The following is a 25,428-nucleotide window of genomic DNA, read 5'->3' as shown; positions in this document are numbered from 1 at the left end:
ATATTTGATAGAACAAATAATCAATTAAATAATTTACAGAATTAATCATCGATTAACATTTTAATTAACCTAAAAACCTAATTTCAAATAAAAAACAATAATTAATATTTACATTAAGTCCCCACCCCAATCCTCTCCAAACCACATAACACCACATAACACTATTGAATTATACATTAATAATTAATCTTTAGAAAAATTTAATTGAAAATTGAAAATCACAAAATACACTTCAATATTTTTTGTTGTTGTCCTAATTCACCTCAGACCTCAGTGACTAGACCAGCCTCCAGTACCTTATACATTGTGGAATAGCAGGTTTTGGAGTTTGGGGGGGGTTCGCCAAAATGCAGGTACACCTGAAGACTGGAAAGGCACAGGCCCGGAAAACAGGTATGGTCACTCTCTAATATGGTCCAGTATACACTGGCGACTGCTGATGTTGGCACAGGGAAAGCGAGAGATGCCCAACACAGTCTAGAGAGATCCAGAGAGGTATAATCATAGAACTAAATTCTATTACGAATAGATCGAGTGCACATTCAGATTTCTAGGCCATTCTCACACACCTCCGCATGTGACTATCTCAATAGAAAATCACAATGTGCTTTCTTCTTCCTAGTCTGGGTCCCAATCAGATCTAGCTTGGACATCAGGAAGACCGGAGACAGTCCCTCAGAGTGCAAACGGGGTGAGCATTCCACCATTTATTTTACATAGTTCCCTCCTGGTCAGAAGTATAGCATAGAAGAGGAAGGACCTTGCTGGGCCTGTGACTTCACTGGAAATTCAAAAAATTATCAAAGAGAGGCTCAGTTGGATTTCTAAACCCAGGATGGCCGAGATGGTTTTGCCAATTTTTAACCAAAAGTCAGAGATAGCTGGGCATTCCTGGAACATGTGTATATCAGATGCTTTCTCCAGGCCACATTTCTTACAGCTGACTGAAGGCCCTGCCGTCATCTTTGACAACCTTTGGGGGGGGGGTTAGGTAGGCCCTATGAATCGTGAATAAATGGTTTCTTCTTAGTCACGCTGGTTTGACTGTGGAGAACAGAATGTTAAAAGATGTTTGCCAAAGATGTTACCAGGGTTCGTCCGGCAAGCAAGCATCCCACAACTCCTCTGCTAGTTTGAAATCCCCATCAATTGCCTCTTCGATGCCCCAGTACCACGTGAAAACCTCCTTCTCCCCCCTCGGTCTTTCCACCATTTGTTTCTCTAAGATGTTTTCTATTCCTATATGTGATATCAGGTTTTGGGCCCAGCTCTGAAGTTGAATTTATTTAAATTTGGAGATAGCCCCTCCAAGATTGTGTGAAGCGCTGAACAGGGTAAAAGTGTGCCCTCTTGTACTAGGTCCCCCCCATACCTTGAGCCTGGCCTCTCTGAGTGGCTGTACTAGTTTATCCCTCAGGCACTCCTGTGCACCAGGGGAATCCCACAAGGGGGTAAGACTAGAAAAATAACTAAGGCCCATCAGCCGTCTGATATTTGCCCATGTTCTCGCCATTGCCTGTAGCACTTTTAGCCTTATCTTTTTTTTAAAACGTAGGCTCACCATATTTGAACAGGAAACCTTCCTGGCCCAGGCTAGCGCCCGTTAGCATCGCTTAGAACATTGCCCCAACCCCAGCGCAGTCCGGTGTCTTTAAGAGCATCCTGGAGTGGGACAGTTGAGAGGCCCAAGCATAGTACTGCAGGTCCGGAAGCAAAAGTCCTCCCTTCACCCTCCTACATCTCAGCTTCTTCCAGACAATTCTGATTCCTCTATAGGCCCATATGAATGAATTGATAGCCTGCTGAAGTTTGTCTATAGCTAGTTTGTCAAAGTGTAGTGGAATGACATTAAAAAAGAAAGTGATTTTGGGAAGCACTATCATTTTGACCAAATTTACCCTCCCAAAGATTGAAAGGGGGAGGTGATCCCAACTTTTCATAAGCCTGCGGCACTCCTTTGTTACGTTGGCCAGGTTGGTCTCTGCAATTTTACTGATGTCATGCACTATTCTGACCCCAAGATACCTCATGTATCTTTTGGTCTGGTGTTGACATACCCCCAGGTTCCATGACATGACCTCGGTCTTCTCAGCATTTACCTCATACACTGATATCCTTCCAAAATCTTAGGCATGCTTTTATTACCGCCAGCAGGGCAGTAGAAATGTCAGAGGAGAGGACCAAAACGTCATCGACATAAAGAGCCACCTTTTGCTCCCATCCCTCATACTTAAATGGTAAAATGTCCACCTCATCCCTCAACTTCTGAGCAAATGGCTCAATATACAAGTTGAAAAGGAGGGGGATAGGGGACAGCCCTGTCTGGTACCCCTAGTGATTTTAAAGGGGCTGGTTAGATTACCATTAACCATCAATTTTGCAGATCAACTGGATGGCTATGCAGAATTTTACACCAGGGTTAAATTTCTCCAAAACAGCCGACAGATACACCCAGTTAACCCTGTCGAAGGCCTTGGTGGCATCTAAGGTCATCGCTGCAAGGGGTAGCAAATACGTTGTGGCTAGATTAATTGCGCCTATGAAATCATATGTTAGATCATATACATTTCTTCCCTTGATGAAGGTGGAGCATATCTCCTGCTACCATTCCCAGTCTGTCGGCCAGGACACTAGCAAAGATTTTATAGTCTGCATTTAACAATGAGATGGGTCTATAGGAATCACAACTTGCTGGGTTCTTCCCCACTTTTAATATCGGGGTGATAGTTGCCTTGGCACACGAGCCTGGTAGCTTTGCTCCGTCGCATAGGATCTCATTGAAAAGCCGGGTCATAACTGGAATCAAGACCTCCCCTAGATTTTTGTAGAGTTCTATTGGCAAACCGTCCGGGACTGCTGCCTTTCCCCCTTTACTAGCTAAAATGGCCCTCTTAACCCCTTCCTGTGAGATTTCCTGTTCTAAAAATTGCTGTTGGGTTGTATCCAAGGGATTAAGCGAGCTCGCACTCAGCCATTCCACAACATCGGACTTATTAACTACCTTGTCCTCGAGATATAGGTACTGAAAAAAGTCATAGAAGGCGCCCCCATCTCTTCGTCTGTAGAGAAGACAGTATTGCTGTCAACATCATCAATTGCTTTAATCAGGTTGCGCGTCCTATCTGATTTTACCTTCCAAGCTAATAACCTACCCGCCCCCTCGCCATATTCGAAATGGGCAAACTTACTCGCCTCCCATCTCTTTATGACCCTCATCTGAAGAGTGGTATCTAACTGATCCTTTAGTTCTTTAAGTCTGGCCATATTTTCCTGCTGTTTCTCCGGTTCCACCACATTATTCATGTCAACCTCTATGTTCATCATCTCTGCTTCTTTTTGGGCAACCTCTTCCCTATATTGCTTATTTCTAAAACACACCCTACTGGTGATGGTCCCCCTAAGGTACACCTTCAAGGAGTCCCGGACTGTAGAGGTTAATGCTGACCCTATATTGTGGCCCAAAAAGCCCTTCATCTCATGGGTCAGATGCTTCATCTCTTCTATATCTAAAAGCAGCGTAAGATCAAAAGTACAGACTCTACCACTCTACCTACTTTCCAGATCTAAATTAAGGCATACCCCTGAGTGGTCAGATAAATTTGGTGTCAAATAGCCAATATCTTTGATTTTCCCCCTCAAGCTAAGACTGACCAAAATATTGTTGATTCTTGATTTATGGCCATACTTCCTGTTGTAATAGGAAACTCCTAGCTTGTGGCCAAATCTATCCCTCCAGAAATCGCAGAGTCCTGTCTGCTTCATCATTGAATGGAGATATGCCAGAGTGACCAGATGATAACCTTCAGGATAACCCACCTACCACCAGTGTCAACTAAAAAATCCAACAAACGTGCTTTAGCTTGTTTTTTGATTGATACCGCCACTCCTCTAGTATTGGCACATTGATTAGTACAAATCATGTGATCCACCAATTTTCGTTTCTTAAATATCTCGGTTGACTCGTCCCTTGAAAGGTGTGTCTCTTGCAAGATAATAACCTGCGCGGAAGACCCTGATGTATTGTAGCATTTTAGCCCTTCTGTACTTGATGCGTAACCCGTTCACATTCCACAACAGGAGCTGAACCATTCTCACAGAGGTTTAACCTTTAGATGCATGCAAAGTATAGAAAAAAAGAGGTCGCCAACACCAGACCAAAACATTTGGAACCAACATAACTAAGGTGAATGAGGATTTTTTTTGGGAGTTTTTCCCACATGCTCCCCACCCAGTGCACCCCACCCCCTCCCCCCCTCTGAACCCCTCCCTGGAGAACCCACCCCATTATTATCCTGGACTGATGTAAGTCCTATCTGCTACACCCGGGGGCTGCTCGCCCTGTTCCTCTTATAAAAACAAGGGAGGCTAGAAACCAGAGCAATCAGTCGTAACTCACATATTTCTTTCTTTCTAAGTATTTCCATGTATTGCTTTATATGTCATTCGATATAAGCCAGATTGGTAGTAATGTACCCCGCCCCTAGCGCCTTCTTACTCAGTTAGGTGGCCATAAACCGGAGGTGAGGCATTCCTAACTAGGCATTTTTTAATAGTTTTAATACTTTCCAATAGCTCATCTGCCTCTTGTAGAGATCTTGGATTATGCATCTTGTTTTTGTGCTTAACCTTCAGGGTCGCTGGGAACTTAAGCTGGGTCCCTAGCTTTTTAAAATACTCTAGTTTTCTCCCCAACTCCCATTGCCTGTCTAAGGTAGCGTATTTCAAATGAAAAATCCTTCACCCTAAATTATTTTATCTTCAGGGCCATATTGAGTTTTTTCTTCAAAGAGTAAGTATGGAAGTTAAGAAGAATCTTGGGTCTGGTTCTGTTAGGATTTCTTCTGTATGGGTCCCTATGTGCCCATTGAATGTTCTCCTTTAAATTCTCCTCAGATTCCTCAATCTGCAATGTCTCCTTCAATAGTGAGACAATGTAGGATTTTAGTTCTTCTCCCTCCTTCCCCTCTGGGATATTCAAAATGCGCAGATTACTTCTCCGGGAATTGTTCTCGAGGTGCTCTAATTTGTCTTGAACAGCCTTCTCCTCTCTTTTGAGAGCCAAGATATCTGCTTTGGCTGAGCTAAGTTGTTCTTTTAGCTCTACAATGGAGCTTTCCAGAGTCTCAGTCCTTGTGTTGAGGAGGTCAATCTTCCTCTCCAGGGACTCACAGAATTTCCTAATCTCTACCTGATTGGACTTGGACACTGAAAACCCCTTTTTGATGTCCTCCGAGAGAGTGCAGAATAACGCTTCCAGGGATGCCCGTGAGGTTACCTTCTCGGCCACCATGATCCCCCATTGCTCCACCTATCTCTGCTGTGTTTTGCTCTTGTGAAGTTGTGACGATAGATGATAGGGATCCCCCCCAAGGCCTCACTTTGCTCTATACTGGGCTCCGTACTGAGAAAAACAACAGACCCCCTCCTGAGCGCTTCTCCCTGTTGTACAACGTCAACCACAATAGGTTGTACTTATTAATATTATCTGAGTGAGGGAGTGATTCTTACTTTAGGATCGATAGTCTTAGTTTTGGTCTTCCCACCCTTTATACTTCGGCTTTTAACTTCACACCTCTGGAAGGTAGAAGAGCTATTTCCTGACCCTAACTCCTGACTACCAGCTTGTATGGGGGGAGGGAAGCCTTTCCTACTACCTCTACAGACAACTTCTCCTTTCTGGGGTCCTGCTTTTCCCCTTCAAACCTAATTTTAGAGGTCCCTGGGAAGCCCCCCAATACCCTTTACCTTCATTTACTGTGGAAAAAGCGCTCAATGAAATTTGGTCTGGGGGGCCCGTCTGTGTTTGTTGGGGGGGGGGGGGGGTCAGAGGTACCTGAGGAGCAGCGCGGGCTCCCAACACTTCTGCCTCTTCTGCAGCAGCAGCCTCCTCCACAGCTAGGCAGACCCGACGTGTGCTGCCACTGTTCACGCTGACCCAGAGGAAGCCGCGTGCCACTGCTCTGCGGCCCCTCCTTAGCTCCAGAGCCGCCGCCTCCCACCGAGTGGAGGCAGCCGAGGAGCTGGTCACAACCGGCACCGGGAAGCCGCAGCACATACTCCGATGAAGAAGAAACGAAGAAATCGACACAGCCACGTTTGAGAGTACTGGTAAGGAAGGGAAAAAAGTGGTTCTAGCTTAGGTTAAACATCAGTGTCATACACGGGACGTGAGAGCCTCCGGAAGGAAGCGGCAGCTCATGCAGTCGCCATTGTAATTGAAGTATCACACCCGCCACAATCATAATCAGGCGGGATGGAAAATTTGTCATGTTTATGACGGAGTATCCCAACCGCCAAGATCATAATCAGACCCTAATATAGTTACAATAACAATTAATCGATAAAATAATCTACATAATTCATTACCAATGAAATAGTTAATTAACATAAAAAAACTAATTTAAAATATAAAAACAATTATTTATAATTTAAATGGCTCCTCCCTTCCTCGTACAAACCTAATAAAGCACTACTAAATGATAAATTACTATTTGCATTATAAAACTCACAAACTATGGTTAAAATAAAAATTATATTAACACCTAAAAATAAGATCATACCTAATATATATTAAACCACTTAAAATTGTATTTACTCAAACTATATATAGGTAAACAATATGATATGCAATGATATAAAAAAGTTGTTATATATCTAAAAAAGATAGCCAGACTTCTGTATTCTGTCCCACAATATTTTTAACTTGACAATATTTTTGAAACAACATTGTTGCACCAGAATTTCTTTGCAGCGATATTTTGGTCATCCACAATCGGGTTACACAGTCTGCTATTCGTGTTATTGCAGTACCATAGTTCAAACGCATAAGTTCGTCTCTGTCCCTCGTCACCCGTATTCCCAAATAGCGCAGCTCCTCATCACACCACTCTAGGGGGTAATCCAGTGGAAATCTATGTGTTGCCAACGTCAGTGGGAATATACAAGATTTTCCCCAATTAATGTGTATCCCCGACAGTTTCCCAAAAACTATAAACGCTCGCAGTATCGGATTCAAGTTATCTTGTGGATTCCGGATATATAATGTAATATCGACCCCGTACAGGGAGATCAGGATCTGCCGCAGACTGCACCGCAATGCTCTATCTTTATGGTGTTGCTGCAGTTTCGCTGCCAGTGGTTCAGAGCAGAGGGGAAAGTGGGCACCCCTGACGGGTACCTCTCGTAATGGACAGTGGTGGAGACGTATGTCCATTTATGAATATCTTAGCTACAGGGAAATTATACAGAAGCCTGATCCATGACAAAAAAAGGGGGGGGGGGGGAAAGCCCATTCGCAGCATTACTCCAAAGATATAATCCCACTCTACCGCCTTAGTGGCGTCTAAAAAAACTGCTGCTAGAGGTAAGTCAGGCGAGACATTGTTAAGAACCGCAAGTTATGGGATGTGGCCCTTCCAGGCACAAAGCCCGACTGGTCCGGGAGTACCAAATTTTCAAGCAGCAGACTCAGGCGAGTGGCGATCAGCTTGGCCAGTATTTTGGTATCACAGTTTAGGAGGGAGAGTGGCCTATAGGAATCACATTGCCGGGGCGATTTCCCTGGCTTCAGCAGCGATATTATAAGAGCTTCCCTCATGGACGCAGGCAACCAACTTCCAGCGATTCCTCATATACTTCTCGCAGAACGGGGGCCATAATATCGATATATGTCTTCTAGAATTCTATTGAGATACCGTCTGTCCTCGTGGCCTTCCCCGATTGCATACGCATAATAGCCTCCCGAACCTCATTTAATTCAAATGGGCCACATAAAAACTCTTGTTGCGCATCACTGAGCCACCCCAGCGCTACATCCCCTAAAAGCCCTCCAGGTCCAAGTCATCCCTTCTATTGGTGGTGTACAAGTGCCCGTAATGTCTTATAAATGCACTAAGAATATTAGCCGTGTCCCGATAAACCGCCCCTTCAAGTTCTTCAATTTCCAAAATGTAGTTTGTATAGCGAGGTTTCCTCAGTGAATTCGCCAATGCCTTCCCCGGCCTTTCACCGTCTCCATAGCAGCGGGCCCTCCAAAATTTACCCCGAAAGCGTGTCTCCCTCTCAGCTGTAGCCATGTACTCCGTAAGCGTGTCCCTGAACCGCACCTGGGCCTTGGCGGAAGGAGTTAGAGCCATCTCCGCCTCCATCAATTTCAGCTCCCCTTCTAGTTTATGCAGTGAATTAGTTATATCCTTAAGCACCCCGAACCCCTTGGACATGCAGACCCCCCGAATTGTTACTTTGAAAGCCTCCCAAATGATTTCTACACTGTCCACTGAACCTTTATTGCGGGCGAAGAACTCCCGATCCTCCTCCCGCAGCTCCTTCTGGAAGACCGCATCAAGCAACATGGTATCCCGCAACCGCCAGCTACCACACGGCACGCCAAGGTCCGACGAGGACGTGAGCCAAACCGGGGCATGGTCAGAGTATGTTCTGGCTAGATGCTGCACCTGTGAGATCGCGGGACCTAGTCCCCTGGACACTAACCAATAATCGAGCCTCGCCCAGGAAGCTGCCTGCGCTGTGTAGTGTGTGCCCTCTTGCGAGCACGGGTGTACGTGCCTCCAAGCATCTATTAAATGATATGTATCGATAGCATTTCTGAGAATCCCAGCTGCCTTGGTGTAGTGATGCGGGGCCGGATGCGATTTATCGCAACTCAGATTATATGTAACGTTAAAGTCCCCACCCCAAATGATGTGTTGGGAGCCCACATCAGAGATCTTGGCCCACAGCGCAGAAAAGAATGTCGGATCGTCAACATTAGGCCCATAGCAACAGGCCAATGTAACAGACACCGAGCCCAACCGCCCCCACGCTAGGCAATAACGGCCCTGTAAGTCCCCTGTTGATCCCACAAGATGGAAGGGCACCTGTCTCTTAATAAGTATTGCCGTCCCGCGTGCATAAGAGGAGTAGGAGGAGATGACCCTGTGCTCCGCCCATTTGTTCGCAAACCTGCTGGATTTCTGCGGAGTAAAATGAGTTTCTTGCAGCATAGCGATGTGTGTGCGATGTCTGTCTAGATAGGCTAGCAATTGTCGTCTCTTCCGCGCATCACCCAACCCTCGAACATTCCACGTGACGATATTCAAGTTGCCAACATCACAATCAGCCATATTCCTGACTACCAGCCATGACCCGGTGTATTACCCAAGTGCTGCAGTTTAGCCACCACTCTGCAATACCGCATAATACAATAGACAATCTGAGATGCTCAACTTCTAACTTAGTCCACCTCATCCCTAAACCATTCCCATTAGCATCCTGCTGGGAGGTAGACACATATAAACCAATAAACATCCCAGTAGTCCCCACCCCCTCCCACTGAAGCAGCCCCAACTTGCCAGCGATGTACTCCCTCCCCCCCCCCCCCCCATCCCAACATATCCAGTGTAGGTACTACAACACCCGACTAGGGTATGCAGCAAACCGCCCCGGGGTGCTACCCGCTGGGGGCCTATTCTAGGTAGCCACACAGACACCTCTCGCCCCAAAAGCCTCCCCTAGATGAAACAGCCAGGCTCCAGGGGCCAGAGGGTTCCCGATTCGCTCAAATTAGGTCAGCAGTCAGCAACAGTACTTAACCTCAGTCTCATCTCCTGCCTTGGAAGAAGTATTATGCTTCAGGTCCCTAGAAAACCCAACAGGGCCCCCAGGTAGTAGCTCACGGCGAGTCCTCCTCAGCTCCCTCAAACACCGATTGCTGCGAAGCCGGTCCTCCTCCACCATTATGATTCGCTCTCTTCACTTGCTTAAGGAATTCTACCACTTGATTCGGTGCGGTGAAGAAACGCTGCTTACCCTGATGTGTCACTCTGAGTCGCGCTGGGTATAACAACGGATAATCTATTTGCGCCTTTCGCAGTTTAGCATTGACATCCATAAATTTACACCTCTCCTCTTGCACCATAGGCGTAAAGTCTGGATAGATTGAGAAGGTATTCCCGTCATACACCAAGGACTGTTTCCCTCTGGCAGCACGTAATGCCATGTCGCGGTCCCTGTCGGACGCGGATTACTTCCAGGCTGCGGCCGTGGGCCCAGAGACCTATGGGTGCGCTCCACGATGAACTGGCTGGAGAAGGCTTCCGCACCCACTGAGGATAATAGCATTTTCTCTACATACTCCTCCATCCTCCCAACATTGGTGGATTCCGGAATCCCCAGTATGCGAATATTGTTGCGCCTACTGCGCGCTTCCAAGTCCTCATTCTTTGCAGCAATGACCCGCAGCAGATTATCCATCCGGGCAAGTTGCGTGTTATGTCTGGAAGTCGCATCTTCCGCGTCCGATATGCGCCGTTCTGCTTCTGTTAGTCGCTCCTTATGCCCCTCTAGCCTATGGACTATAGCATCCATTCTGGTCGATATGTGGTCTACTTTCTCAACTACAGTGGCGAAGCTCTGCCGGATCTCCTGTAGTATGCTCTGAACATCGGTATCCGGCACCGCAGCGCCATCATGGGCCTCGTTCCGTCCCTCTTGAGGCTGACCCACCTGTGGGGTCTGAGCCCCGCGCCTCGAAATGCAATTTCGGCTGCCTGGCGTCTGGCTTGCCCATAATGACGCTATATTGTTCTTGTAGGTGAAGCGTTATGTAATCCCCTCCTCGCCGTCCGCCAGGCCTCTCCCACTTCTCCTGGTCCGCGGACGCTCTTCGCCGCAAATGGTGCTGTCCAATCCCGGCCACACTCCTCCACCTCCGTCGCCGATGTCAATTTATCCCACAAGTCCTCCTCCCAATCCGCTGCTCTAGGCCCACTCACCAAGCCATCCTAAGGATATCACCACAGATCTCCGTCCAGTTCAGCCGACCCTGCGCCACCCGGGCAGCGAAGCAAGCCAACAGCCACCGCGATGAGGATGTCGCCCAGCGACCAAGCCGAGCCGCCCTCCCGAAGTTCCTGCCACAGAGGATGGGGAAGTCCAAATCATCTAGCGCCACCCTTAATGTTGCCTTTCTCCTTCTCCACTGCCAGCAGCTCTCCTCCCCATACAAATTCAAGCCAGGCTGTCTCCCTAGCAGCCCATACTCCACCAGTCAGCAAGTCTCCTTCACCAGGCAGTTTGAAAACACTTATGGCCCTGACCGGGGCCTCAGCAGGTATGCAATCCAGCCACTACAGCAGCACCCCTTCTCAAGGCGCCTCTCGCGTCTGGGCCGCCACCGGAGCTCAGCACTGTTCTTTTCCCTCACTCCGTAGTGCAGCAGGGGGGCCGATGCGCCTGTTCCTCCGCCCCACACGTCCCTCAATCACCGCACCTCGGCAGCAGCACGGCGGAGATCACCAGGCAGGTCTCCCGCCAGTCCTCACTCACCGCCGTAGTTAAAAGGCCTGCAGCGCCGCCAGCGCCCAGTTTATCCAGAATAGCGGCCACAGTTTAAATACCGGCAGGCAATCTCCTCCGCTCCAGTCATGGCCTTCGACTGTCTCCGCGCCCGATGTCAAAGCCGCGCGGCCTACCTCCTGGTGTGCAGCCGTGGCCTCAGGTACGTCCGCTGGCCGCCTCAGTGTATCCCAGCACTCCACCGCAGTGTCCCGGCCAAACTTCTCAGCCGTGTAGCGTCGGATCCCTCGGCGCGATTCTTACCAAACTTATAGCGAGGCTGCATATAGGTGTTATGTAGCCTTTGATGCAGGCATAGACTGCCGCCTCTATGTTTGAGCAGGATTACTGTAGGATTATGTCATCGGGCTGCAGGAGCCTCACTACAGTGCGGCCATTCCGTGTGTGCGCCACCTAGCGCCCCCCTAGGACAGCTGTGTATGTTTGTTCAGGACACAAGTGTATTTTCAGAGATCTCAGTCCTAGGATAGTGTTGCATGACTAGAGTGGCCGACCTCGAAGCTGGGGAACCAGGTTAGAGTCTTGGCGGGAACGCTCAACAGCCTGTGATTCTGGGCAAATCACTTAATCTCCCCGTGCCTAACAAAATGAATGTGTCCGTCTGTAAAGCACCTGGTTCTCATGTAAAGCACTCTGATACCTTCAGGTCGAGTCAAGGTCTATGAATGCCTTCGTTCCGGGATCTATGTACATGGTGCAGGTCAGTGTAGAGGTACGTCCAGGGCCGGCTCCTCCGCTATGGCAGAGGAGTGTCACCCCACTGGTCAAATGTCGAAGACAGAAGAAAAATTAAGCGATAATAAAGTTATTTTATTGTAATTTTAATTTTCACTCGCAGTCCGCGAGTCTGTGGTGGGGCCATGTCTCAGCGTCAGCAGCAGGGGGAGGAGGTGCTGCAGGCACTGAAAGTTTGGCTGGCATCTTAGGATGGCCAAAAAGACATGGCAACTTTGATATCTCCAGGCTGTTACTCAGAGATAACAGCAGTGCTCAGGGGCACAGGCTTCCAGTCCCTGCTGGGGAATGAAACTGTCCTTTTGGTGCCATGTAGTGAGGTGACAAATTATAGCAGCAATCTCATTATATAAGAGCTCTGATATAGCCTCTCTGATTATGTCAGGGCTCATACCATAATAGTGTTGGAATACTTGCAATCCCCTGGCACGTTTCCGCAGATCTACATGCAGTTCACAAATTTTTTCTAGGAGTACTATTTCTTGTCCTACTTCTATAAGTTCTTTGGAATTCACGAAAGCTGTATAGCTGCACTTAATGCAAGGACATATTCCATGGGTGCACTTTTGGGACTTTCTTTAATAATTGGTCCCTAAATGTGTTTATTAAAATTCTGTCTCTCTCTCTCTCTCTGTATCGGCTGACTTCACTGTGAGTGACTACATTCTGCTCTTTCACAAGGAGCATATGGGCACACAAAGTAGTTTTGTTCAGTGCCTGTAACTACTGAGGCAGTGTGTGCTTTTTGAGACCAAAAACAAGTTTTGCTTTTGCGAATGTTTGTTAGAATGGTGAGGGCCCGGCCGCTCCCACACCAAGAAGGTTTTACAAACACCATGACAAAACAAGTCACACATTGACAAAACTAAAATGCTGACCACCAATTTCAGACCTACTGGCTTTGCCAATGCTTGTTTATTTTTGTTTCCCATAATCTTATTGAAACTGGTTACACTGATTTTCCATTATGAATATTTTCAGGAAATACTAATATGCATCAACCCATGTTACTAAATGATGCTGCAAAGAAATGGTACCTGAAATTTTACAGTAGTTTAGCAAAATGTGTTTTTTTCCTGCTTTCATTTTTTATGAATATTTTATTTTGCAAGCAAGGAATCATTAATCTTGCTTTCAAGCTTCTGCAAATATTTGCATCAAACCAGAGAGCATTCTGGGAGCATTATACATAGCCTCATATTGTTACACATTTTTATACTGGAACCACTGTCAGTAGTGCAGTCAGAGCTTCCAACATTTACTTGGAGCGCTCACCCTGATAGTTAAGGCTTTCAATTGATGAACCATAAATACAAGTTTGAACAGCCTTAACATATGGACAGAAATATTACCTTAACTTCAGACAGTGCCCTTCCCTGATACATAATGTGGTACTGCAAACTGGCAGCCAAAGGGCTTGTGCTGCAGGGGGTTGGACCTACTTGTCCCAAGGACAAAATACACATGAAATCCTGTTGCCCTTGGCCCCAAAGAATATATCCAGGGCGTCGGGCTATCCACGTTTTGTTATAGCGAAAGCATCAGTTGTGCATGATAGCAGTTACCATCTCTGATGAGTTCAAACCTGTCCCTAGACATGAAAGTAGCCAAGTTAATAGTGCTATTAATTAAAATTATAATTGCATGTATTCAATTCAATGCGCACAAACGCCAGTCTCTTTTTTTGTAATATCCCCAAGTCATTGGAGTTTGGCATTACTCTTGCAGAAACTGAGAGCAATCTGTTTCAAAACTTTTTGAATAAGACTCATCACAATAATTTAGTACCAATGGAGACTGCACCTGACCTGTTGTTGCAAATATTAACATCAAGTATGAATATATATCAATATGTGCACACAATAGAAGCACCTGCTGCCAAGGTGCATAAACCAAAAGACGGTAATAACAATGTAAAACGCAGAGATGCACCACAAAAATAACCAAATAAGAACAAGGTTGTGATTCTCGTCTTTCTTTTCTTTTCTCTCTCTATCTTTTTTAAATAGTTTCACACATAGCAGTGAAGGTGGTCTCAATCCTTGCAACCAGCTGGCACAGAACCTGCAGTAGGCTGAGAACAATGGATGGCCACTACCACATATATGACCAGTTCAAACTCTCTGCCACCATGAAACTGGGTGATTTGAAAACAGCCCTTACAGAGCAGCAATATGTGCGAGACACAGGCATGAACCTGGATGTTGGCGGGCTGAAGAGACATGTTGAATGGCAGTATGGCAAATTCAGTGTCTATAATCACAATGATGATGGCTCCATCGCCATCCTGGAAAGGAAGTTTCATACCACCAATGTCAGTGTCCATAAAAAGGTCTGTGGTATTGAATATACATTGAGGATACAAACCCCGGTCCATGCCCCCTACTAACTTTATAGAAGAGAGATGCCTACACTTGAAAGGCCATCATGACAACCACAAATGGTACACCATCTGTGTGACATCAGATCTGCCAAGTGTCCAGACAAAAGCATAGGAGAATGTGAAAGATTCACTACTCAATGAGTCATACCTTTGCAAAAAAGATGACATTCTATGTGTAAATTCAAGACTTTCCCAAACACTTCCTCTTGGAAATCCTGTATGTGTCACTGATTTTATGGAGGCCAATGTAAGCATTATTCCCATTTCTAACGGCGTAAGGTTTGTGAGGTCGAGATCATCTAAAAGAAGTCACTTCTGTGAAGTCCCTTCAGCAAGTTCACTAGTAAATGTTGCTCCTCCATGTACTGTGCCACTGCGCCACGAGACCTACTGAGGATAAGGAGCCTGAAGCAGTAGGCCCCCATACATAACAAGCAGATTCATGCGGCAAAAATTTTCTTACAGTGAATGTACTGACCCACATGGAAAACTCTGTGCGGATTATTACCATAGTTAAAACACTGCACGGTTTATTATTGCAACAGCAATTGTATAGTTTTGAGGTGACAACTGATTTTGTATTTTTGAAATGTAATTTGCATTACTTTATTTAAATTATTTGGTTCAATAGAATGCTTCATAACAGGTTGCAACAGCATGATCACAATAACAAGAAGGAGTTGAGGAGGAGAGCTGAAAATAAAAACAGTCTATATACAAATAATAAGAACAGGCCCATAATGCCAGACCAGAACCCGGTGCCACTGAGGAGCAATCCGGACACAGCATGTTTCATTCTGGGCTGCCCCTACTGAGTGATAGAGCCGGTTTTCATGTATCGGAGATCAACATCATGATTGTTGTATGGTGCGACATATAGTGGCAATGGAGAAACCTTCTTCCAAATAAGGATAGACACACAGTGCTGTCCTGATGAGACCCGCGGCTTAATTCCATATGGATCGAATCAATGGCATTTCCACAGGGATATCATTCCTACTTGAGTCAAGACGTTGATGTATTCATGTTGGTATTGTGAGTTATAAAATGTGGATACCCTGTGTTGTTCTTGTGCATCTGTATGTATAAATGTAAATATGTATCACACGATGAGCATATTTTGCATCCTGCGCCAACTGCACTAGAATTTGATATATGCTGTTCAATGTTGATGGAATATTACATTGCATTTTGCAAATTGTAGTGGGCCTTGTAAAGCATTTAATAGTACACTAAAATACCTATAAGAGATTGGTTGTTTTTGGGGTGGCAGATATCTGGATAAATTTGACCCTTGCGACCACTTGTTTTTCTCTAGAAAATACAAACAGTACAGTACATTCAACACTGGAGAGTAAGAGTTGCTTGGCAGTGTGGTTGTTTCTCAGCAAAGCAAGTGAAAACATACAGTAGCAAAATAAAAAATAAACAAGAAACAAGATAAGGAGCATACAAATTATTTGGCTATAAAAATATGGACATAACTGTTTTTTTTGTTTTTTACATAACCATTTTTTAACATAGTGGGCTATATTTAACACTTTTGCCATTTCCTGCCGTTTTATTACAAATATAAGTATTACCTAATGTAATGGTCCTCAGTTTACCAACTTCAGAAGAATGAAAAGCTGGACAAGCTTTGCTGGCACTGGAACATATGACAGTCAGTTTACTGGAGATGTCAGAAGAGAACACTAAATAACTAAGCATTTCGTTGGACAAGCACCAAATCTCAGCAGGTCACCATCAGTGCTCAAGTTGGAGTTAGAACAGTAATTTGACCCAGTCCACTAGTTGGAGAATTAGTTCCTATATCTTTTTGTAGTCTGTAGTTTCACATTGCACTGGGTTGACGATGTTGGTGGAGGTAGTGGCTGCATATTTCATTGGTAAGGAGCTTCAGTTAAATACTAAAAGGAATGCAATGACAACTGAAGACAGGACATGGAAGACCAGAGGTCTCTAGCCAGGGAAGGACATTGTGTGAGAAGGTTTGTGCAGCCTGAGGGGGGCTGGGTCAATGTTTAGTTTCATAAACATCTGGAAATTTTACAGCTCTGAGATAATAAACACATCATAGCGTTTGCGAAACTGACAGTACGCAGATTTGAGCAGGTTAAACTGGAAACCAAAAGATATTTCTAAAACCATGAACAGAAAATGAATATGTGGTGCTATTGTCTACAAAAATCAAGAAAACTGCCAGCCCTCTATGGCAGGGCTTCATTTTCTGAAAATGCATCACCAAAATAAATACTCATGATTTTCCCTGCCCCAAGTCTTATCCAGGGAGAAAATGTGTCATCTGCATGAACCCAAGGACCAGAACAGTGGTCCCCACAGTCCATAAAGTTGTGGTCTTCTCATCTGTGGTTGCACTGTACATAGAAGGGATCCTTTCCAAGCCTCTCTCTTTACTGCCCATTAGGGCCCCGCGGTTCGATCACCAGGCTGCTGCAGGTCACTCGCACTCCGTACCATCCTGCCCAAAACTGGGTGTCTTGTCCACCGTGTTGAAACTTTATGTACCGCACGCCGGGTCCATAGTTACGGAATGTATGAGACATCTGAAAATCAAACGGCAGGACAATGTAGAGCGAAGGGGGGCACTACAGGTGAAACAAGAGCTCTTGACATAGCTGCTAGATTATTTACAAGTTGTTTCCCTTTCCTTCTTCACCTCCCCAAATCTGTCCTTAGGCGCTAATATTCCCTCTTACCTCCCACCGGACCCACAACCACCAGTACTTTCTTTCGTCCACAAAGTTGTCTCCACTCACCTCTTATCTCTTATTTTTCTTAACACCTTACTCCCCTATGGCTCAACCCATTTGCCCTTCATCATTAGCCTTCAGTTCTCTGAATCCTACCTTACCATACCCACCATTCTCTAAAACGCTCATCTCCCCATTCCAGCCACTCCGTTCCCCTCCACACCTTAACCCTCTTCCATCTTTCCTGCTTTAAATCTCCGATGCCCCTGTTTTTCCCGTTTTTGGCAGCATCATCATTTACCCTAACAATACGTTTGGGCACATTACACTACTAACCCTGTTACATCTCTACTAGGCCTATTTCTGGCAAACTCAGTCATTCACTCTATATTGCCTCTGCACTCTCCTCATACTTTTGCCTTCACTCAATATCCGTCCATCTCTTTACAAACTCCACCTGCCAATCTCTCTCTCGCCAGCATCCCCGTTAAAGCAGAATTCATCAATAAAACGCAGTACCACAAAAAAAATCATCAAATTGATCAAATTGCTTTGAAATCCTATTAATCACAGCATCATGACTAGCGGATGCCTCAACATCAGTCCCCCATGAGGGATTATTTGCTAAATACAAAATCCACACTTGGAACTGCAAAACCTAAATAAATCTGCAAAATGGATTAACCTCATCTGAAGGGATACCCTTTGCATCACTTATTTCACTGTATTGTCAGATGTAGAATTCAAATCATTGCTAGAAAGTGTTCAATAACTACATTTTCGATCCTGCTGATCTACATACCTTTTTCACAATGGTGTTATTGATTGAGCAATGGTATTGCAGATTATGATCTTTTTCCATTGTGCTTACAGACTTTTTGTATTTGATTTGACATTTATTTCTGGAGTCATCCAACCGGTTTTCAGGCATTATTTTAAGTTGTGGAGTTCTTGAGTGGGATGATGATGTCAAGGATGGGTAATAGTTAACAGTGGAACTGCTGCAGTGGGATCCTTTATATTAATAGGAACACGTCAACAGAAGGTAGGAAAAGGGATGGTTCAGTTTTTTTCAATGACCAAATATTTGATGTAGATATAGTGGAAGTCGCTGGAGAAAAGGGGAATGGAAGGATAACATGACTGAACCATGATAGGTGCAGGTAGTGTGACATTTTTAGGTCAATGTGATGAGGTTAGGAAAGACAAACATAGTTTCAAGTGTGTATCCAGCTGTTTGGGTAGGGCCGGCGATCAATTGATAACAATCCAAACCCTGGTTCAACTGCAATCTTAATGAAAAAAGGCACAATTTAAGACTTGTTGAGAGAAGTTGGAGAATCTCTCCCTCCCTCTCTCACCTCAAGGTTGAGGTTGACTAGAAGTGCTTACAATAAACACATTCGAAGATCTAAAGCAGAATACTTTGAGACAACTAGATGAACCCAAAATTAGACCAAAAAAACTATTTGAACTTATCAAGCAACCCACAGCTCTAACGCCTATTCTGCAGATAAGGGATCATCACATTGTGGAAACTACTTCTGTGCCCATTTCATGGAAAAGACCAAGAAGATTGAATCAGAATTACATCTTGCCTCCCAACATCTAGTAAACCATTCGCTTTCCAATCTCCTCGCCATTTACCTCCTGGGGAGTAACCCCCTATCCAGCTTCTCTACAAAAAACAATGTTACCTGGAATGCCTTCGAATTTACAGCCGAAGTCGACATACTGAACATAATAATATTGCTAAAACCGGCCAACCATTTCTTTGATCCTGTGCCTGCTAAACTTATCAAAGAGTTGAAATCCTGAATTCTACCGCCCTGGACTAGGATTTTTAACGTATCACTATCTCAGGGGCTGATTCCAGACTGTCTAAAAATAGGACAGGTCGCTTCTATAATAAAAAAGCTTAATGCAGATCAGTCTGACCTCAACAACTTCCGGCCCATTACAAACCTACCCACACTAGCAAAGGTCCCACAAAAATATGTGCACTTGCTACTCGTACCATATCGAAATCTTTGGCTTCAGAAAGGCACATACCACTGAAACAGCACAAACACATATTCTTGATGATGCCCTGAGACTGCTTGATCAGAATGAATCATGCCTACTTATACTTCTGGATCTATCCACTGCGTTTGACACGGTTAAACATGACAGCATGCTCATTCTGGAGGCAAGGATGGGGCTATCCTCACCCGTTACAAGCTGGTTTGCGTCATTCCTACATAACAGATCTCAAAGAATAAAAATCAAGCATACCATTTCCGACTTCACTCCGGTCTATATTGGAGTACCTCAAGGATCCACACTCTCTCCTCCGCTATTCAATTTGTTTATGGAACCCCTCTCTGAAATTATAAAGTACTCAAATATACTTTATCACATGTATGCAAACCACACTCAATTATACTTGAAAGTCTCAGCCACAAGGACGTTAAGACTCTCAACTGCACCCTGCTGAAAATCCGGCAATGGCTACCCCACAACCACTTCCACAAGGAACCCCTTGAGGAACCCCTTGAGTAAAATGAATTGACCACAAAATAAGAGTAAAGGATTAAAACGGGTTAAACAATGAAAAAAAAGCAAGAGAAAAGAAGAAAATCAATTGATTCATTTGATTCAAACTTAGAATGTGTGGCAGTGCAGCCTGTCGGAATCGGAAAAGGGGTTCCTTGTGGAAATGGTTTTTTGATATAGCGCACCGAGACGAAGCGCGAAGCAGGTTATTGCACGCCGTTGAAACCACAATGGTTAAAAAAAAAAAAGAAAAAAAAAAAAGGATTAAATATGGATGACTAGGTGTGCATCTCTTTTCTTGAACTTATTAGCATAACCCACAACCACCTCATGCTCAACGCTCTCAAAACAGAATTCCTCTTGATCACCCCCTCCACAACTGCTCTGACCCCATACAGGAAGGCTCAAACAACTTACACTTCTCAATTGCGTCCCGATCATCCTTGACTCCACGAGATCACTTGGTATAACTATGGACAAATATCTGAATATGCAAGATCATATCAGCGCAACAAACAGGGGAGCCAACTACCAGCTGAGCATTCTAAAGAAAATCAAACCTTTCTTTGCCCCCTGATGACCTTCATATGGCAGTACAATCTCTTGTCATTTCCAGATTAGACTACGGGATTGCTACTCTCTCAGGCCTTCCCAAAACAAGGTTAGCACCATTAAGAGCTGGGATGACCTCAGCAACTAGACTAGTTGCCAGATCTAGAAAATATCAGTCCACACCAAAAACCTTTTAACTGGCTCTCGCTTGAAGCAAGGATCCAGCTGAAAATAGCCTGCACCCCAGCACCCCCATTTACCTGGCCAATAAACTAGAACGGTCAGGGGCAGTCATTACTTGAGAAGTGGCAATTCCCCATGGCTGAAACCGCAGAAGCTCAACCAAACAAAATGACATACAACCGTTCATTCTCTAGCCTAGCCCCTAGAATATGGAACTCGCTGCCACCCACAATCAGAACCAACCCCTCGACTACTGCCTACAAAATAGAAATGAAAAGATTTCTGATGAATCAATATCTCTATTAACAACCCTGATGAATGGTTCGGGATGACTCTAGTGGTTACTTGGAAGCACTTTGGGTGGACTCTGTGTACTGCAAAGGGATTTGATGCTGTCCACAAGTATATCTAGTCAGGTTTTTCTCTTTACATTTGTATACTTATAGAATGATTTGCTCCATGATAAGTTCAGAGCTAAAAGGAAGGACTGGATTTTCTTCTTGAGCTAGCTAGCATGGATTCCAGAAGCCATGCTGAAAATCAATCAATCTTTTCTCAATCCCATTCCCTTAAAATGACTGCTCAATAGGCATTAAAATCAGGGCGCGTCCTGAAAATGGCTTTAGAAAGTATCTTTCCTACACTTATTTTCGCTTTCATATGGTCCACTGCCACGCCACTTGTTCCCCACATCCCTGTGCACACACCTCAGCTGAGCCCCAATACTACACAGATGAAAGCTCACCCTCTCCATTGCAAGATGATTCTCATCCTTTGTGTTCTTAAGTAGAAGTGAGTGAAACATAAGTTAATTTGACAAAACTTCTTGGGAATTTGCTTTTGCAAAATGCAGGAAAAACAATGTTTTAACAGCCTTTAATCACAATCCCCTCTCGTAGGGTTGACTTTTGGATACTGGAGTTCTGACCTAGAGACAGACCTACCAACTCTTTCTCAAATATGACCCTAGGGCATCACTGCTTGGGTGTCTGAACAAAGTGATAATGATAGAATTATAAAAACTTTTGACAAACTCCGATTGGCCCAGTAAGGATCTGGCAGGTAACCAGAATGCGTTTTCTTCAAAGAAAATGTGAGGTCTTTGTGGAGAGGTGGGCCGTCACAGTTTGACATTGGAGTTCTCATGCACATGGCATAAACCTATATTCTATTGCAGATGGAAGTTTCATGTGTAATGCTGTGTTCAATCAACAACCGGGCACGGCTGGCTTCAGTAACAGAAGGTTTATTTGCTGCTCAGCTACTCAAACTACTCTCTGCTCCTTACATCTCCTTGACATTACTCACAAATGCTTCGATTCTAAATGATAAGATTCTAAGCTTACATTCCACACACATTATTCTAATCCTAGCCTGACATTATATTATTACATTTCTTCCCCCTAGCGAGAAGAAATAGAACCAAACAAAGAAAAATCAAAGGAAAAGAATAGAAACATCATGAAAATATGGGCAGGAGGTTTTAATACTTCAGTCTGCCAAGTGGTAGTAAGTCATTTATGTAGTGTTTCGTTTGAAGTTGCTAATAGGGTGCATTTCAAACACACAATGCTGGATGACGCCATGAATTTATTATTAGCTAGATATGACTTAATTTTTACTTCTGATTCCTTTTTTGGTCGTGATCAGTCAAACTCTATTTTAACCCCTACTTTCATTAGTACCCATCAGGGGGATACTATAAATTTTATATTGATTTTGGCAGAAGGCACAATCTATCAGTCATCAAATTCCAACTTTTTCCAATAGAAGTGACGATTAGTCAGAAACCAATATATACCAAGAATCAAGGTTTGCGCATTAAGTAGGACAAAATAGACCCCTTAGATTTCAATCAATGGATAATTAATGGAAATTCATAGTCCATAACGACCTGCTTAGCAGATAGCTAAATTCATCCACTCATTTTAAGGTAATGTGAGTTATTATGTGAAGCTATTACAAAGGAACTAACAATATACAGTTCTAATTCAGTGAGTTCCACACACCGCTGGTTTAGTGAAGCTTGTTCTTCTGCCCATTAAAAAAAACAAAAAAATGCCCTTAAGACAAAGCCACGTTGTCTAACAAATATTAGAGCAGCCAGGTTACAATACAAGAATGTTTTGGAAGAAAGGAAAAAGGAGATTAGAGATAGCACCTGGGACAAACTAAAACAGGCGGTGGCCTTAAAAGACAGCCGGAAAGTTTGGGAAATGGTAAACTACCCTTTCTTCTCTGACCAAGTAGGCTCAAAATTGGATGCATTGATCCCGGAGGCAGAATGGGTGGCTCATTTTCGGAAAATTAGTGGAGCACCCTGGTGTGAAACCTCAACCTTAGTGCAGCAGCTAAGCAAATCCCAGCTCAGACCGCAAGAACTGCCGTGCGCATGGCATATTGTGTGATGGCATGCCTGACCCTATCATGGGATTTCATCAGGACAGGCATGCCTTCACGCAATACGCCATGCACACTGCAGTTCTTGCTGTCTGATCTGAGTTGGGGTTAGCTTAGCTGCTGCACTAAGGTGGCTGAGGCTCCCCCTTAACTGAATTTCCTCCAAGCCGGAGCAGCGGAGGCTTATGCTTCTAAGCGGAGTCACGAGTGCAGCCAGCCCAGCAGCAGGAGCAGGATGGCAGTGGCAGCTGAGAAACTGGCGGCCTGGCTGCACTGCCGTGGACAGCTACTATGGTAAGTCCCCTAGACTCAATCTTGGCACCGGTAAACTCTGCTCTGTTTTGAGTGCAGAGTTTTTGAAAACTTCACACTCCAAACAGAGTGCGGATTTTTAAAATTCCACAAACTGCGCTGGCAGAGCGGAGTTAACCACCCATCTTTAGTTTTAGGCCAGGCTTAGGCACAGTTGAGCAGGCTCTGAACCTGCATTTAATAATCACCAAATATGTGATGGTCAAAAGAGGTGTGTTACATATGGCTTTTTTGATTTATCTAGTGCCTTTGATCTGGTCAACCAAGAGAAACTATGGGAGTGCATGGAGGGACTTGGGTGTGGAATCGGTCTCCTTAAAGTGATAGGGCGACTACACTGGGATTTGAAGGTATCCATTTGCTACAGCCCTCACGGAGAAGCATCATCATATATTGTTTCTCCAAGTGGGGTCAGATAAGGCTGCATCTTGGCCCCCTTCCTTTATTTATTAGACATAAATGTCATTTCTAATCATCTAATTAATTTCAATAGGGATGTGTCTAAAAACTTATTGTATACAGACAATGCGGTCCTTAAGGCCCGCACGGCAAATGGCCTTCAGATCTTACTGGATTGTTTTTCTGACTTCATGGAGGGTTTAGATTTAAAAGTAAATTACTCCAAATCATATATTATGATCTGTGGCCCCCTTGGTTCAAAAACAAAATGTTTTAATATGGGTGGAAACTTTTTGGACAAGGTTAGGGATTTCAATTACTTGGGGGTAACTTTTACTTCGTCTTTTTCTTGGAAACCGTTCTTGCAATTAAAAGTCCAAAAAATGAGCAGGAATATTGAAGGTATTTTTCGTTTCGCACAAAAATTGAAACATTAACTGCTGATCTATGTATTTTCGTCACTTTTAATGGAGAAGGGTGAAACGTACTGGGTGATTTTCTTGCCTATCATAGTTTTACCAACACTAAATATTCCACATGATACCCATGCTCTTGAATGTTCTTTTGTGATGTGTATAATACTTTATCTTTCCCATAACTTCTTTGTCTCTCTTCACAATTCTTTCATGGTTGTTTGGCGGACTTGTTGGGAGATATGGTAGATGAGTTTGTCGCGAAACATTAATTAGGAAACACATTTACCTATAGATCCATGAAGTGTATTTTTATAACTATGCGAAACTTGACACACAAATCCTGGTTGATAGAAATGTGAGATGGTTCTGCTGTTTGTATAGCTTTTTTAATAGTGACCATTAACCTTTCCACCATTCCATTTGCTTGAGGCCACATTGGAATTTTTTTACTGTGTGCTATTCCCATATAATTCATGAATTTTTAAAACGTATTCCCACTGAAACGTGGTCCATTATCGGTTTTTAAAAGATTTGGTATCCCATCTAGAGAAAACTTTATCCAAAAAAAGGAAGCGCTGTCGAAGCGGATGATATCATTTTTAGCAATTGGAAAACAAGAATATTCATCAATAATCGCAAACAAATAATGTCCCGAATGTAAAGTTCCATAACAATCTGCTGCCAAATTTGTCCACACCACATCTGGCAATCTGGATGTGTGTAATGCTTCCTTGTTCCTTTCTTCAGAAGTACACTGGCGTAAATTACATGTTCGTCCAATTTCTTGTACATGACTACCTAATCTTGGAAACCACATTTATTCTCGTAAAAACTTCTCTGTCACCGATATCCCTTAGTGACTCTCATGACCAAAATCAATCACAGGTTTTTGCAAACTAAAAGGAATAACCTCTCAAAATCATGCCAGATGAAGCTATGAGTAACTGAGCCTAAATATTTTTTAAATGCAAGGATATCTCTTTTTCGTATTTCAAGTTGAATTTGTGTTGTATTATCTATCCATTTTCTTATTTAAAGTTATAACATTTTGTAGATCTCTTGAATTTTGCAAAACAGTGGTCAACGCTTGATAATCTGCTATTATTACAAAAGGCTTACCATCCAAGAAATCATGAAAATGTTCACAAGCCCATACCACAGATAACCTTTTTTTCTGCTGCAAATATTTCCTTTCTATATCGGACAAGCTTTTAAGAATTCTGTAGCTGAACATATCCCAAAATGAAACTTTTTATATAGAAACCATTCAAGATGTGTAGAAAATATCGTTATATATCTTGATTGTTCATCAAATTCAAACTGATGATTTCCTTTGTACACATTTAGTTTTGAAAAAACAACAGCTCCATTAATACTACTAATCATGACATTCAAATGCAGCTCTGGATATCTCTCTCTCTTTTGCTGTGTTGAGTATTCGCAT

General features: G+C 43.9%; 1 protein-coding gene across 2 annotated transcripts in view; it reads right to left on the bottom strand.

Annotated features, from left to right (window-relative positions):
• Positions 1–14,977: 14,977 nt before the first annotated feature.
• LOC146868382 (F-box only protein 6-like) overlaps positions 14,978–25,428 on the bottom strand; it is a 116,598-nt gene continuing 106,147 nt past the window's right edge. For both annotated transcript variants that reach the window (XM_085609883.1, XM_085609885.1), the window contains one exon: positions 14,978–17,040. In XM_085609883.1, coding sequence (XP_085466009.1) covers positions 16,888–17,040 — 153 coding nt within the window. In that variant the 3' untranslated portion in view covers positions 14,978–16,887. The remainder of the gene's footprint in view (positions 17,041–25,428) is intronic.

Source organism: Triturus cristatus, chromosome 1_2, assembly GCF_964204655.1.
Source record: "Triturus cristatus chromosome 1_2, aTriCri1.1, whole genome shotgun sequence".
Lineage (NCBI taxonomy): Eukaryota > Metazoa > Chordata > Amphibia > Caudata > Salamandridae > Triturus > Triturus cristatus.
The sequence above is the reverse complement of the archived record's forward strand: the minus strand, read 5'-3'. Positions and strand labels throughout refer to the sequence as shown.